The sequence below is a fragment of the Dermacentor variabilis genome, chromosome 9 (assembly GCF_050947875.1).
Source record: "Dermacentor variabilis isolate Ectoservices chromosome 9, ASM5094787v1, whole genome shotgun sequence".
Taxonomy (NCBI): Eukaryota; Metazoa; Arthropoda; class Arachnida; order Ixodida; family Ixodidae; genus Dermacentor; species Dermacentor variabilis.
Window position 1 is genome coordinate 119,562,572 of NC_134576.1, and position 16,702 is coordinate 119,579,273.

General features: G+C 45.0%; 1 protein-coding gene across 2 annotated transcripts in view; it reads right to left on the reverse strand.

Moving 5' to 3' along the window:
- Src64B (Tyrosine-protein kinase Src64B) overlaps positions 1–16,516 on the reverse strand; it is a 33,644-nt gene extending 17,128 nt beyond the window's left edge. Inside the window, exons 1-6 of one of the 2 annotated variants that reach the window (XM_075669165.1) lie at positions 16,221–16,516; positions 11,474–11,598; positions 5,327–5,650; positions 4,959–5,052; positions 3,760–3,858; positions 1,471–1,574 (exon numbers count right to left, since the gene is read on the reverse strand). In XM_075669165.1, coding sequence (XP_075525280.1) covers positions 1,471–1,574; positions 3,760–3,858; positions 4,959–5,052; positions 5,327–5,606 — 577 coding nt within the window. In that variant the 5' untranslated portion in view covers positions 5,607–5,650; positions 11,474–11,598; positions 16,221–16,516. Of the gene's footprint in view, positions 1–1,470; positions 1,575–3,759; positions 3,859–4,958; positions 5,053–5,326; positions 5,651–8,654; positions 8,676–11,473; positions 11,599–16,220 lie in introns of those variants that run through there. The other variant, XM_075669166.1, reaches the window with a different exon arrangement.
- Positions 16,517–16,702: the final 186 nt, after the last annotated feature.

Here is a 16,702-nt window from a genome sequence, read left to right on the forward strand (position 1 = left end):
GAAAAAGGACCTACACTCGCGGACAACATTTTTATGGCAGCTAATGGAAAGCTGCAGAGGCAAGGAGCGTACAAATAGGAGCGCTCCTGAAAATAGTGTCCCACATTCTCATTAGTGCCAGTTTCAGCCGGGGTAGAGAAACGACAAACATTGTATTTGCAAGAGCAGCATAAGACAAAATCTATGGCACTCAGTGCTAAACTTGAGCTGCCCCCCCCCCCTTTTGTTCTCCCACGTATGGGCAAATGAATAACTGCGGCACGTGGACATATGCTGATACAGTATCTGTTCCTAGAAAACAAAAGCATTGCTGCATGCTGCTGGAATACTTGGGGCAGTAAGAGGTGCAGATTTTCCGCCCCTGCAGTATTCTCTTCATCGTCACAGAAAGTTGTCCGTGAATATAGTACAGCTCGAGACTTTGCCAAAAGAAGCCTGAAACGCAAGGGGCGCCATGATGGTCGATGTACAGGTATGATAGAGTGCACATTTTGCCTCCAGGATGCACGGATTGGTGGCAAGGTTGCAAGGGTCGGCTATGTATTGTGCTACACTTGGCATTTTTGTCTTTGGGCGAGCTTGAAATGTGACACCAAGGCACCAGTCGATCGAAGTCAACTCTAATACTTTCACTGCTACTTTGTGGCTAACTGGATACTTCCGGAGCTTGATAGCTAGAATAATTTCGTCTCTTTGAACTGCTCGGCTACTATTGTAACCAATAACAGATGCCATAGACACACCGTAAAATTCCAGTACTCTCATTGGATCTTGCACAAACAGCCGTGTCTTTGCACTACAAAAACAGCATGCAGCCAGCTACACTTTGTGTTTCTGACTTTGGAAATGATGAAATGCAACATGAAGTCATCAACCCTTTCATATTGCCTTGATGAGCCCATAATGAGGGTTCCTTTGATGACCACTTTTTGCAGTTTGGCTACTTCCTTCTTAACCGATGCTTAAGTTGTCTAGTTTCTAGCTACTTTGAGAATTCGGTGGTTATTTTTTAAATTTAGGATTGATCTGCTAAGACTAACGCGTGCAAATATATTCGTTTTTATCTTCACAGTTCCAATGTATAAAATATAATGCATGAACCCCATTCAAGCGATTTTGCTTGCGTCAGTGACAAGTGACGCAACGGCGATGGCTGTTGCATCCTTTTATCGCTTTCAAGTCGAACCTCATGCGAGAGATGGGGACTCAAGGCCAAGTTTGAACTGCTGTCCCCAATCTCAAGTTACGTTCATGGGTGGAGGAGAAAAATAAGCTTTATTGTGCAATCTCTGGTCCATATACTTTTGGTCATGGGTATAGATCCTGTGCTGGCTTGGCCCTATTGGCTAGTCTCTCATAGGATTTCCAGGCGACGAATTCTAGATTTCCAGAATCAAGCAATCAAGCACACAAAATCGCCTGCATGGGGTTAGGCCTTAAGTCAATGGCAGTACAGGGAAAGGTGCAAACCTGTTGTCTGCTCGCTGTTTCGAATGAGGAACGTGCCCCTCGGATTGGATGCGAGCATGAGCATCTTCTCGGCGTCCTTCCGCGATACCTTGCCAAAGAACCAGCTGTAACATAAGAATTCGCAAGCATGAAGCAAGAAATGGCATGCTGGCAAATAGAAGTTAGCAGCCAAAAGACCAAATGATAAACTATTGTGCAGGATTGGGGCTACAAAACAGCTACCGCATTTACACGATTGTAAGTCGACTTCTTTTTTTAAAATTTGAAAGTCTGAATTTGGGGGGTCGACTTATGATCGAAACCAAAACATGGCCGCGCCAAAAAAAGCAATACCAACTGGAGCTACAACGTAGTTACAATTTTATGTTTGCTCTATGGCCCTACCCGTATCTTTTCGCTATCCTGCGTGTTTGTTTGCTTTTCGGAAGGGTTTTTCAACATTTTTGAGAGTCTTACAGTGCATGCAACACTCACGGGGGAGTGTCGATAGTTGATGGAAGCGCCGCTGTACTCATTTGCGGCGGCACCCTGAGAACGGCGGTCCTTGCGGGGAGTATCGGTAGTTCATAGAAGAGCAGACACCGCTCGCAAGTTTCAATTTCTCTGTTTAAAGGCATTGGTATTGTTTTGACGCGTTCCACTTGACTGCCAGCTACGTGCTACTTCTATGCTTCCCCAGTCGTCATGAGTGCTCCAGGCCCACTAATTGTTCGGCACTCGTTCACAGCAGCGTTCAAGAGGGCTGCCATCCTTTACGCCGAAGAAACAAATCACTGCACAGCGGGCCGCAATTTTGATGTTTCTAAACGGGTGGTGCGAGAGTGGCGACTGCAGCGAAGCGAAATTTTCATCTGTGTGACGGCAAGTGAGAAATTTCCCATGTGCCGAAGTATGGACGCTTTCCGGAGCTGTAGGCTAAGCTTGCGGCGTACGTCGCTGAAATGCGTAATCGGTCCCTGCCAGTGAAGTGCGACGTAGTCATGAAATAAGCCCGGACCTCCGCATTAATTTTAAGGTTCTGCTCTGCCGTGAGGGCCGTGAGTACAACAAGTGGCTGGCGGCAGAAGACTGTGAAATTACGCCAACCGGACCTGTCAAAAGAGCCTCCCTGATGGCTGCGTGTGGTTGGGTGCATTTGGCGTGGGCTGCTGTTCTGCAAGATGTCCTGGTGCGGTAGTTTGCCTAATTTGAAATTTCGCTGGACCACGACGCGCTGTGGGACCGCAGCAACGATGACGATGGCAGCACTAGTGAAGACGAGTAGTCCAGTGACCATGTCAGCTACTAATAAATTTTCGCTATCGAATGCGCCCTCGGGTATGCTCTCTTATTTTTTTTTTTTTTCCGGTCAAGCGATATGGGGGGGGGGGGGGGGGGCGACTTACATTCGAGTCGACTTACAATCGTGTTAATACGGTACTTGATGCGCAAGACTCTGTAGGCAGTAATAAGTGCATAGATCTGCGTTTCTTTCTTTTTGTTTGGTCAAAATAAGGAGCACAGTCAGCAAATATCTTCACGGCTTGAAAAATTAAGCATTGAAATCTAGGACACAAAAGGAACAAGAAGGATAATAGACGGTCAAGAATAGGACAGAAGAACAAGGACAAGAAAAATTTAATTGCTCAAGAGTTCAGCGTATGCCCTCCAAACTGAGTTAACATGATGGAGAAATAAATGTAAAGTCATAAAATGCCCAAGTAATGCCAAGCTGTACATGACCTGACGGTTTGTCATGGACCATAAAAGGAGTCCCGACTGATGACAAGGTGGGTTTGTTACAAAACTACTTAAGAGGTAGAGATAAGCATTAAGCATAATACAACAGTATTTCTTTGTTTCTGGTGAAATAGTGTAATTACATAGCTTTCTGGTTAGAAGAAGGGCATTAATGAGATGACACTGTTCATTGCTCTGGATTTTTTTTTCCTTGCCGGAGCCCAGCTAGCTCACAGAGAGTTAAATGACGGCTTAGATTTGACAGCTTAGCAAGATGAGAAAAAGAAATGGACTCACTTCAAACTAGCCAGGTCCTTGAGTAAGATTCTACACTTGAACTCTTTTGTCAACACACATTTGCTCCGAATGTTTGAGAAGGGCACACAACTCGACAGTTTAGCACCAGAGGACCCGAGGCTGGCATGTGCTACCATGGAGCCTTACCACAGCAACTTACGTTTTCACATCTTCTTTCAAGTGTTACTGTCTGAATTTCAATGCACAGAGAAAGGGAATTACAAAAGTGACAAGAAGAAATAGCATTCGAAGAGAGAGAAAATCAAGACTCACTCTTCACTCTCTACGGTCTTCTCAAATGCCACGTAGTTCTGTGGAATGTAGCCAGTCTGTGGGCCGTTGAGCTGTTTGGCATGCCACCAGTCCGGATCACTGGAAGAACGTATCAAAGACATGTTCATCATGCACTACAAATGTGACATTCATGACTCAAAATCGTGTACAAGTTCTTTGTCTATGAGCAGAATGTAAAGACAACAGTGACTGTTTGCCTGCTCTTGGATGCGAGTCCAAAGCCACACTAACGAAGAGTATATCATGCACAGTGGACATGGCGTTCATCACTTGGCGTCCAAAGCCGCCTTTGTTTCTGAGTAGCATGTTAATTACATGTTTACCATGCTTTGTGAACGTGACATTCATTGCTTAACTGTGTTCACCTCTGGGCCCACATTCTGAAACGTTCGCCTTCCGCGAAACTATCACCTTGGCTAGGCCTCTGCCAACGGCGCTGATTGGCAGTTTTAGCAAAACCGGAAAATAAACAGCGCCATCTAGTAGTTCCGGCCTATGTCACTTTAACGTCATGGTGTCGATGGGTGCTCTCGACATACATTGCATTAACGAACACGTATTTTGGCATTCGGTTGGTGGTGGAGTGTAGTAGAGATAAGGTAGGTGGTAGTTTATAGTAGCCTTATCGGTGGCGCCTTACACGCATTGTTTCGCAGCGATATTTGTTGATTCATTTAAAATAAAACATTTCACACTTCTTTATTCAATGTATTTTACCTAAAGCAGCCGTAACCAACCATATCAGTGCGCAGAACCTGTACTGCGGCCACTACACTCAAAAACAACACGCCCGAGCCACTCTGCACTCGCACGGTGCGCTCTCTTATACGATGTGAAGCGTTCGACAGCGCGTATTGGTAGTGCAGGCTGACGTCACAGGTAAGCAGTCATTTTATTTATTGAAAGCGACTATCGCAGCGGTGAAACTATCGCGGAAGGCGAACGTTTGAGAATACGGCCCATGTTTATGAGCACCGTGGGAGGACTAGCGAGTGTTCGAGTGCACCGGATTGATGCTCCCCTGTTGTTGGGAACCTGAAGTCGCATCAATGACATGTTTATCATGCACCGTTAACATGACATTCATGACTCAAAACTATGTCCAAAGCCCCTATGTAAGCAATAACTATGCGAGTACTACTGTAGCGTGTGTTACAGTTCACTTGACTACTGCTCACCTGTCGTTGAGAATCTGAAGCCGGTCTCCCTTCCTAAAGCTGAGATCACCATCGTCCCTCGCATTGTAGGTGTAAAGGGCCACTACCACCTTGCCTGCAATGGAAACAGGCAGGAGAAAATGACACATTGAAGAAAAAATACAGAATGCACTAGAAATCTAGGAGTGTTTTGACTGCATAGACGAATTCATATATATTAAGTACATTAAGCTCCTGTTTAGCACAGATACAGACTGAAAGCAAGTAGAAGAAGAGCCATCCTGCACTTCCAACATGACTGTCACATGAACCAGGCCTTATGTCAACCCTTGTCTACCAGATAATTTCGTTTCACGGTTTGCCCATGCAACACAACACCATTCGCTCACCCTGAGCTGAGCCGGCGATGTTGGGCACCCTCGGGGGCAGCCCCTCGTGGTGCAGGTGGGGCCCGTTTGTCGGCAACACTGCCACGGCCCCCACCGGTGCCTTGGTGTAGCGGCCGTCGTGCGGCCGCAAGCCGCCGTTGTTGTCGGCGGTGCTGCCCGAGACCTGGTGCATCGCTGTGGTGTCGACGCCAGTCTTGTCCAGGCCATCGTCACCGTGCCGCGAGGTGCCATCGTGTGACACCCGGGCATCTGGCGACGTGAGGCAGTTGAGGTTGCCCATGCTGGTGGCACACTACGGGCTGCACCGTCACTCAGCTGGCGTGTCTGAAGGGTAGATCAGTGAATGAACAAACGAATGAACAAGCAAACGTATATGATGTGCATGAAATGTATATGTACCAGTTGTGGAAAGTTTCAAATTAAAAACTCAGTCACTTTTTGATTCAGACCAAATTCTGTTTGGCTATGATTAACTGCAGCCTGTCGTAGATTTGACCTTGCTGCGTCTCTTGCCTCCTTTTGCTCTTTTTTTCTGTAATGTCTGTACAATGAGTGGCAGCTATGCCTACAAAAAGTGTGAAATGTTGCCACATTAATTAGTACCCGTGGCTATTATGTAACCTGAAATTATCACGTAACAGGTCTAAAGAACATTTTCAAGTTACTTCAGAACATGAAGTTTTTATAAAAATGAACACTGCTGCTGTTACACCCAGCACAATCAAGGTGCCCATTAGGAGGTTGATCACCTCGTCTTGTCCTGACCTGTGGGCAATGCCATTCATTGTCCAAACGAAAAACTAGAAGATGCTTCCTATGCTCCATTTACACTAATGCCTCGCATACTTTCCTGCAATATTGCACTTCTATTATAGACCTATTACTAACCAGCCTTTGGCTACTGCTCAAAATTGAGGCTGGGCATCGATCAAAATTTTAAACGCTATTATTGAAATCTTTCGTTCAATTGCTTGAACTTGTAGATTTATGTATGCAGCCTAAAAAAAATCTGAACTGATAATCTTTGTACATAATCCTTTTAAGAGAAAAGCCATGCCACGCGAGCAGACAGTATATAGTAACACACCAGCGACACCTTGCTTGAGTGTACATACATTAAGTGTATAAAATTCACTCAGATGAAACCGTAAGGCCAGACGCAGTTAGGCTATTTACTTGACCAACTCTCCCACTGGTTTGAAGTGCAGCATGCATAAGTGGCGTTTGTTCCCTACCCTGGGAGACATGCATGCAGGCACGGACTCAGTCGGGACATGTAGTCAGTAGCTCCATTCCTTTGAACAAATGAACTCGGGATGCCGGTGCCAAGGCTTGCCCGATTTTGTTCACATGATCTACCTAACTAATTATGATAAAGAAAATGATTTGTGATTAAACATGACTGTATTAATCGAAAGATTAATAGATCGATCTCCCAGTCCTAGTCTAGACAGCTTTTGTAATAGCGTTGTATGCTCTACGTGAAATAAAATGGAACTGAATGAATAAGGATGATGTTATACAAGTGGCAGAAAGCACACTGGCAAAGTGCATGATAAAACCTTAACAATACTGTCTCTGTACACTGAGAAATTCGCTAACCTAAACCGACTTAATGTAAAGTGCATATTGCAGCAGGAAGGCTGAGCCTACCTTCTGAAAAACGTTCAAGAAAAAAATGTTCTTTAATCTTAATTTTTCTAAATTGTTTCTTCTAAACCCTGATGAAGACCAATCCACCAGTCAAAACTGTTGATATTACTCTGAAAGGCAGCCGAACAAGCATATCTACAATCTTACATGCGAAGTTACTGCACTGCAAGATCACTGCGCTCTATGTGTTACGCTTTGAAATGTAGTGCTGCTCTTACCATGTATGAAAAGGTGCACGTAGGCACACTTGCGTACATTCTGAATGTTTTTTTTTCTTCTCTCTATTGCGCCCACACTGTAAAGGCCCACGAAGAGACAAATAAATAAATAAATGTATAAATAAATAAATAAAAAATCGAACAAGCATATCTACAATCTTACATACGAAGTTAAAGAAGTAGAGACACATTTTTGAAGTTGTAGAAAACCTGCCACATGTTCCTTGCACAAGAAAAGATGACACTTAGCAAGTATATAAAGGTTGGGAGACACATATTCCAACTTGGTACTAAAGGTGTTCTCGTTATGCCGGACTTGGCGCAAATGACCACCTAAAAGTACCAAAATCGGAAGCTTTTCATATGAACAATTAATAAAATAAATTATTTAGAGCACCCCCCAGATGCTTGTTAGTATTCTTTTTAGAATTCACTGAGCGTTTGGACGTCATACACCACAAAAAAAAAATGACGAGCCAAAAATGCCTTGTCAGTACTCCGACAAACTGCCTGTATTTAAAAACAACTCTAATAGGTCATGTGCTGGAAAATTGGCCAATTCTATGCATAAATAATTACAAAATGAGGTGCTGGAAGACAGGCGAGCCTGGGTGGTGGCGATGCCAGTAGCTGGCCTTGTAAAAGGTTCTCTCATGTTTCCCAATATGGCTGGGCAATCTTCAAGTACACATCTCACATGATACTGTGATACGTGATTCTGTCCCCATAACTGAAAAAAGCTTTCAAAGTTGTGGCACAAAGCACAGAAGATTCGGAGACAGAAATAACAGAGACGGAGAACTAACTGGAAAATCCAAAATTTCACGCCTCTTCTAGTCTCAATTTGTTGCTAATGTTGCTGCGCGTGCGACGTATCTTTCAAATGCTACTCCTGAATAACATTGCCAATAATTTATGGCATTTAACGAGTCCTAAAATCGCATAGTGAGTTATAACCAGGGCTCCGGATACATTTAGAATACCTGGAGTTCCTTAATGTGCTAGAATGGTACATGAGCACTTTTGCACTCCAACCCCATCGGAATATGGTCGAGGCATCCATGAGTCGAACCTGCGACCTTGAGTTCAGCAGCAAAACACCATAGCCACTTAACTGCTATGACAGATGATAACATGATTCGGTTGAAGCAGGTGACAAATGTCAGTGCCCCCCCCCCCCTATAGTTGCATACAACAACAACATTCATTACCATCAATATAACTTTATGTCCCAAGTAGTGGCAGTACACATTGTGGCAGGATAATAAGGAAGCATAGTGTGGTGCAGCCAGCAGTCATTTTCTGCTATTCCAACCCTACATTCCATCCAAACACAAAAGACAAAATAACCTATTCAAACGGTGCAGCCTGGACACTGAAATCTTGTTCTATACCGGGCGCAAGCGCTTTGCTAGCAATCTTTGTCCAGGGAACAAAAAGTGACGACACAACCATACCTAGTGGCGAACAGAACTCGAGGACAACCACACCTGGCGCAGGTGACGAGTTTCACAACACATGCTCACATTCTCGGCACATCCTAAACACACAAACGTGTGTGAATCACAATTGGCACCAAGGGCAAGTAACCCATTCCAGGTAAATGATCACAGCCACTGACGTCGACTTCCCCACCTAGTGGAAAAAAAGAGCGCAAAGCACTTTTGATGCTGCCCACCAACGCATGTCGATCGTGACACCTGAGACTGAAGTACCAAACATCAATAATTGATAGGAGGCTATTGCCGCATGCCGACAAAGATAAGCTTATCTCCTCTGCATTATTGAGGTGCTCCCCATTCAAGTTTGCCGTTAGTCATCAGCTCGGCAAGGCCACGCAGTTCGTTTCAATAGATGGGCGTAATAACAATGGAAATGGGAACCAAATGGGGGAAGCTCATGGAACCTCAATAAGTTGGAGGTGGGGTGCAAAAAACGATGCCAAGAGTACAGACGTTAACAAGAACCAGAGGGCAGCACCCACATGACAACTAATAAAGAGTAAAGATAAGAGGGTGCCCCAATAAAATGGCACATGACAAATCAGGATGACAATGTTAATATACAGATGGAATTAAAGGGACTGAAAACTGGCAAAAATGTGTTACTAGATGTTGATGGAAATAAATTGACCACGATTCATAGCGATAGAATCTAGCATGCTATACGCTATTTAAGTATGAATTATAATTTTAAATTGGCAAAGAAAGTCTCAAAAACCAGTAAGTGGCACAAACTCACGGTGCAGCCTTGGTACTTTGGATACAGTATATGAGATTACTGTATGCAAGTCAGCTGTTATTAGGTACTGCATACTTATAGTTTAAAATTGCAATTCGTATGTTATTAGGCTTTGGTACTTTGTTCTATGTGTATTGCGATGTAAAAGAGAAGTCCATCCTAACGAGCAGCGCTCAGGTCCCTCAATGCATGGCAGCGCGCACATGACTACTGTTGTACTTGCGTGATATTCTGAGCACACATGTGAGCTAAAATCCTTTGTTCCAGCTTGCTCAGGTCTTCAAGAGACGACATGCTTTGGAAATCAAAAGCACATGCATGGCTACGGCAAGACGCTGAACTGTGTATATTACTCGTAGAAGCGTAGTTTCACTTTAGAGAACTTGGCTTGGCTAAAGAACTCTCGGCTTGTTCATGACCAAAGCTGCCGGGACAAGAAAACATGAAAGCACGTAGCTATTATTGTAGAAATAATTTAACACCTCGAAAAGACAGGGATCACAGGAACATAGGTTTGATAAACAAAATAATACTTTCTTGCAGCTACGACCGCACTTGTCTGCCTCCCACCAATGCTGGCGTATAATCGCTATCGCGCTCATCTATCGCCGTTTCCAGCATGCCTATAGTGAATGACTACATCTTCACTGCAGGTCTGAAAATTCTGATAAAAAATGTTCCTAGGCATTTTCTGTGCTACCACTGCATGATTTGACACTCTGATTGGTAAACTTTCCACTGGACAATAATAATAAAAAAAAAATCGTACCACATAAATGCAAGAATTATATGCGCTGCATTTACAGTTTCCTCCTCCTGAGCATGTGCCACTTGATTATAAAGAGTACAGATAAGAAGACGCATCAATTGCATGGCAGATGGCGAATTATGGTCCTAATTATGATGGACAGCCAGAATCCTTTCATTCAATGGGTTTCTGAGAGACCGGTTTCACACTCCTTGCTTCACACGCAAGATATTTATGAAACATAGTTTCATTCTCACGAGCATGTGATAGGAGGGAAGATAAGCCATATGAGCTTTGCAGGAGATATCACCTGTTCTGCTGGCCCAAGCAAGCAAAGGTGACAGATGTAATTTTAGTCAGAGACGTCACACAGGCTGATTAGTTTTGACCATGCCACGAGAACACACGGATGATAACACTTGCACAATTTGTTTGGCACTCCAGCACTCTTAACACTCACTCACTTACGCAAGCCCAAGAGTAAAGTGCGCAATGCAAGAGGTGACATCAAAGAGCAGTGGCCTTTATGAAGACAAGTTCTGTCAAAATGTTGGCTCGAGGCTAGGTCAGGCTACTATAGAACGTACAGAATTGAACAGGCGAAGCAAGTAAGACTTCTGACCTCGCGCAGCAGCTCGCACGTTGTTAGATGGAGAAGGCATTTGACTAGCCCGACATGATGCCAGACCAACTGACTAATTTGACCTCAAGTGTAGGCTAGATACACACAATTGATGAAAACCGGACATCACAGTGCATGCCATTCTGACTACAAATAAGTGGTTAAAGGAATTCGAACTCCAATAATTCTTCCTTTGTTTGTACTTACTGAAATCATGTCCCTAAATTGTAACCCCTGGGTTGGTAAATAGAAAAATAAAGTTCGATACAGACACCTCAAACCAAACATGAGCATGGAGGTATAAAGCAGAACACCTCTTATAGGCCATAGCTTTGAAAGCGTGAGTTCACGCTGTTGCACACATTAGGCAGACATCACAGCAAATGTCATCACACACATAAAAATGGAAAAAAAAAAAATAACACGTCGCAATACTTGGACTGTCTTCGTGTTGCGCATGCGTGAAAATTACTCATTCTTTTGACGCCTTACTTTCAGTAAACAGTTTGGTAGCGGTGCTTGTGCATGTTGTCTTCTCTGCGTGACGTCTGTTTTTGCACCGTTAACAGAAAGCGTAGGCAAGCCCTGGCCATTTCAAGAGGCAGTGAAAGTGTCAACTTGATTAAAAAAAAAAAAGTAAATGCAGCGGAGGAGGCTTTCCTCACCTGGCCGTCTGGAAGTGGTGACAGCTGGCGTGGGAGGCTGGCCAGTCCCCATCCATGCCCGCGCTCCACGAAACACAGGCCCCCTTGAACACTGCGATGACGTGCGCCGCCAACGAACGCTCGCCCTGCGACGGGGGCAAAGGAGGCGGCGGCGAGGCCCACAGGCTCACACGAGGAAGTATAATCGCAACGAGAGGAAGTTGGCCGCTTCCTGTCACCACCCCCTCCGCGTGGAGACGCCACGAAAGCAAGCTGAGAATGCGCGTGTGTGTCAAGATGTCAACGCAGTCATGCAAGAACCATTTCCTTTGCAGGCAGGCTGGATGGCTAAGACGTTGGTGCAAAGATTGCGGATCTCGTGTGGGTCACGGAAAGTACAACGACACGAACGCCGATGCGGGGAAATCGGTTGGTTTGTGAAAGATACCAAAGGCGGAACCTTCGCAGGGATATTCCCCATATTTGTGTTTTCCTATACTTCCAGTTTCTCCAGGCTGTCTCCGACTAATTTGATACAGTGTCTTTTTATAATTCATAGTATTGTGGTTTTGACTGGTGGGGAAGACTAAGTGATTTATAAAAATATGCTAACTTTATTATGCCGGCCAATTATTTGCAATATTGCGAGCAAGTCTCAAGCTAGATTGGAGCCCCCCCCCTCCCCCTACATTTTCTGGGCTGGAATTCATAAACATCTTTTAATGGGACACTAAAGGCAAATACTAAGTCGACGTGGAGTGTTAATATACCACTCCAGAAACCTCGCAGCGCTTGTTTCGTGCCAAGAAAAGACTTAGTTTACGAGAAAATTGTATATGAAGGCTCCAAATACTTTTATCGCAATTCAAATCACCTGCCACCCAATCAGGGAGTGGTGACGTTGCATACGCCATCACTGCCCTTTGCTGCCATGAGTGAGTAAAACGGCGCCCGACAGATGGCAGTATGCCATTTTGCAAAGAAACGCAAGTGAGTGGCCACGGAGAGACTAAACCAGGACAGAGCAGCGGGGAATCCGCTGCTGCTTCTTTCAGTCAAGGGGCGTGGACTGTTCGGGCATCCCGCGACACCACGTGGACGTGCAGTGCTCTGCTACTTGCAGTTTGTGCGAGTTTCGCAAGCCAAGAAAACCAGCATGCCAATACGCAATAACAAAACTACTGAAACTTGAAAGTGCGGGCGGCACAGCGTCTAGCGAAAACGAAACCCTTCGATCGCTCGCGTTGTTGTCAAGGGTAATGCCAATGAACACTTTTTTTTTTCTAGAAATGAAATAGAACTGGACAAGTAGCATTTTCTTTCTTCTTATAATGCTGATGCTAAACAACGATGTTTTTATGACGAGTGGTTGAGTACTAGAGACAAAATTTTAATGAGGACTGCTTCTTTCATCGAGCAAGTACTTGAATGTTCCGGGGGAGTCTTAATCATGTGTTCCAATTAACTCAATTTGTCAATTACTAAGGCTTGGTTCACAATAATGATGCCTTAGAGATTGTTGAGGACGAATCTATCATTTTAACTTGACCCAACATTTGCCTTTACCTTAAAGTGTCCTGCATGATTGGCCATAGTCATGGCTGTCATGCCAATCGGTATCCCATGGGTAGTGATGACTGGCCATTGCTATGACAGACATCCTGTTATTGTGCCAATCAATACCCCAAATAGCAGGTACCCAAACTTCAACCAATGAGGATATGCTCTTTAGGGGGTCTTGATGCTGAATAGAACCACATATGTATCGTTCGTCCTAACCACTAGGAAAGGTGCAGCACTTATGCAAGTTATCAAGTGGGTTGGAGTCATCCATTTCATGTGTCTGGGGGGAAAATTTTATTTGTTTTGGGTACCCCCCTGACCTTACCATTAATGTTAAAGATGAATTTCCTTCCCTGTGGGTAAGTGCACTCTAAAAATTTTGCTGTCCATTCCCCGACTCTTCTAGAACTGCGTTCCATTTGTGTGTATTCCATTTGTTCCATTCAGTGCAAGGCACTGAATGGAACAAATGCGAATACAGTACCTGCTTGCATCATTGACATTAGTAGCAGTACACAAATAGCTTCTTTCATGGGAGCCAACACACTGAGACAACCTAAACACTGCATGTTAATTTCCATCCCATATCCACTACTTTCATATTCTTTTCTGGTAACTGCATTATGCCACTGTACGAGAAAAGTCTGTTGCATAAACCCTTAATTTATTTTTGCTTCAATTGTATTACATAATGCACAAGTATATTTATGTATACATCATATACAGAAGGAGGTCACAAAATCAGTGACCATAAAGCTATATCTCCAGTTAACACTAGCAAATAGAAAAAAATAAATATTACCTACAGCAGAGGGCAATGTGTTGTATAGATGCGAAACTGTGAGCATAAATATGTGGATGAACAGAACAATGTAACCACATAAACACAAAAACTACATAAGCATACTAAATCAAGCTTATGAATATTGCAAGGAAGCATGGAACTTGAACTTAAATGAACTAATGGCAGAATATCCTTTAAGTTAAGCTCTGGGGTTTTACGTGCCAAAACCATGATTTGATTATGAGGCACGCCGTAGTGGGGCACTCGGGGAACTTAGACCGCCTGGGGTTCTTTAACGTGCACCTAAATATAAGTACACGGGTGTGTTTGCATTTCGCCCCCATCGAAATGCGGCCGCCATGGTTGGGATTCGATCCCGCGACCTCGCGCTTAGCAGCCCCAACATCATAGCCCACTAACCGAATCTAATATTACCAGCTCATCGGCAACTTCTGTATGTACTACAGCAGTACTTTTAATTTTGAGGCCTCCTATAAGTCTGTCAATCATGTGCTTGACACAGTTGTCCTTTAGGAATATAATATCAATAAACTTTCAATTCACTTGTGCAATGGACACGCTAGCTCTTATCATATGGGGCAGGCACACCACAGTTTCTGCGAAGCCTGAGTCGCAGCGAGCTCATTGCCGTACATTTCGTGCTGTCATTTCCCCATGCCATGCAGGACAAGGTACAAGCATATCTTGAAAAATGTGACTGCTAAACAATGGCTACAGGAGCCACTACTCAACAAAAATGCCTTGAAAATAAATTACGACAATTAAGCACCATTAACTGGACCAAGCATGCCTTGTAAAACATGACAGCTGGGCAACAATCACAAAAGCAACATTTTAACAAGCATCTCTTGAAAATCTTGACAGCTGAACACTAGTAAGAGCTGCACTACTCTAACGAGCATGCCTTGAAATTTGTGGCAGCTGGACAACGTTCACAACAGCCACACTTTAGCAAGCATGCCTACAAGTGACACTAAGAGCCGTCTTAATTAACTGTTTTTGAGGAGGCAAATACTTGATTGGCACTCTACTAAGCAGCAAAGACTGCTTAATCTGACAGCTTCGCAACTGTTTTCCAGTGGAACTGAAGAGATTGCGAAGCGAAAGGGTCATGACAGCTTCTTTTTAACGCCTTCACAAACGTCACAACTGAGCTGTCACGGCTGCGAACGCTTTCTAATGACCACAGAAAAAAAAAGAAATGGCTCATGCGAAAAAGCCCTGCTGCACCCAAGACGGGGGTTTCCCCGACAAACAACACGCGAAGGAGCAACACCGACCGTTACCGCAAGTTTTAATGATGTACACGAGGAGAACTGTGCCGTCGGCAACCCCGTCGAGAACCGCCTGAACACAAACAAACCCAAACAAGCGATGACTAAAAGCTGCCGGCCGTCAGTAGTAGACAAGGGGAGAAGGCGTTAAAGCGAAAGACGCGGGGGTCGGTGATGGGGGGAGCAAAATAATGATCGCCCCGCTCAGGAGCCGCAAAGTTCGCGCTAAACCGTGACCTGGCGTTTTTCCAAGAAACAGACCGCCGCTGTTTCATCTTCTCCCGTTGTATAGTCGCCCGGCCAGTTTATATACACGTATGCCTGCCGTCCCGTCAGGTATGCGCCCACCCCGTAACACAATAGAGCGTCCTTCTGCGCAACGTCGTATCATCGGGGCCGCGTAGCTGAACGTCTGAGCTCGATTTGACGATGCGACCAGCTTGTTACGCTTTGATCACTGGGTACGACGCGACGGTACCAACACGGGCTGCCAGGGTCTTCTTGCAAGCGAGCCACTGTGTCGTCAGATCAAACTCGCAAAACGACGTCCGACAACTAGAAAAAGCGATGAAAGGAGACGTTTCAATGCACATTAGAAGCTACGCAACAAGCCATCAGAGAGAAAGTTTGGCCAGCGCACTTTCAGAAGCCGCCCGTTTATAAACTGGTTACACGCGTGACTGGTTATTCACACCAAAAAGGTCTCGTTCACACAAGCCGCGGCTTTTGGCTTCATTCGGGTCGACGCGTTTACTAAAAATAGTCCCCCGCAGCGAGAAAGAAAATAAAAGAAGGCAGAACAGAAACTTGTCGTACTCTTCGAAAGTTGCCCCGGCCTGCAAAGGAGACGCGGCGGCCCGAAGTGGGGTTCGCGAAAACGGAGGTTTGTCTTAACACCCCCAGGAGAGCTAAGTCCCGACCGACCGCGTAAACGACCGTGCAGCGAAGGACGGTCCCGGGGCGCGCATAAGAATGGGACGACGCATCTCCGTGACCCAGTCGTGGCGATGTCACTTTTATAACGGGCGTCCTTCCTAGCCGAGTTGATGGTGCGCTGGTGGCCCCGTCACAAACAAGGCACGGTTTGCGCGCGTGTGCGAATGAGGCCTACAGACAATACACTCACCTCGCCACGATGATCAGCTCATGACTGAGCTCCCCCAAAAAATCGTCTTCCAAACCGTAGTGGTGTTCAGCCGAGCCGGCGGAGATCAGAGGAACGGAGGTAGGGGGGAGACGGCGAGGCTTTGCGGCGATTCCGGCTCTTCGCTTTCTTTTCCTGTTGTTTAGTTTCCCTCGCTCCTCGCCGCAGCGACGGGACCTACATGCTAAGCGAGTACGTTACGGCGAGAGCTTGCGGGGAGACATCTTGACAGGGCATCGACACAGAAGGCCACCTTTGCGGTTGGCAGACCTTGCAGAAAGCGGCGGCGGCAGGCAATGAAATGTTGATGGTGGTTGGCCTTTTTAAAGTAGAGGACGCTGCTAAACGCAAGTAAAACATTTTTAAAATTTTTTTACAACATAAATATTATGTAAATGTTTTTTGCTTCTGTTTTGTTTAAAATAAAAGTAAAAATAATAATCATGACGTATTAGTTGTTATGC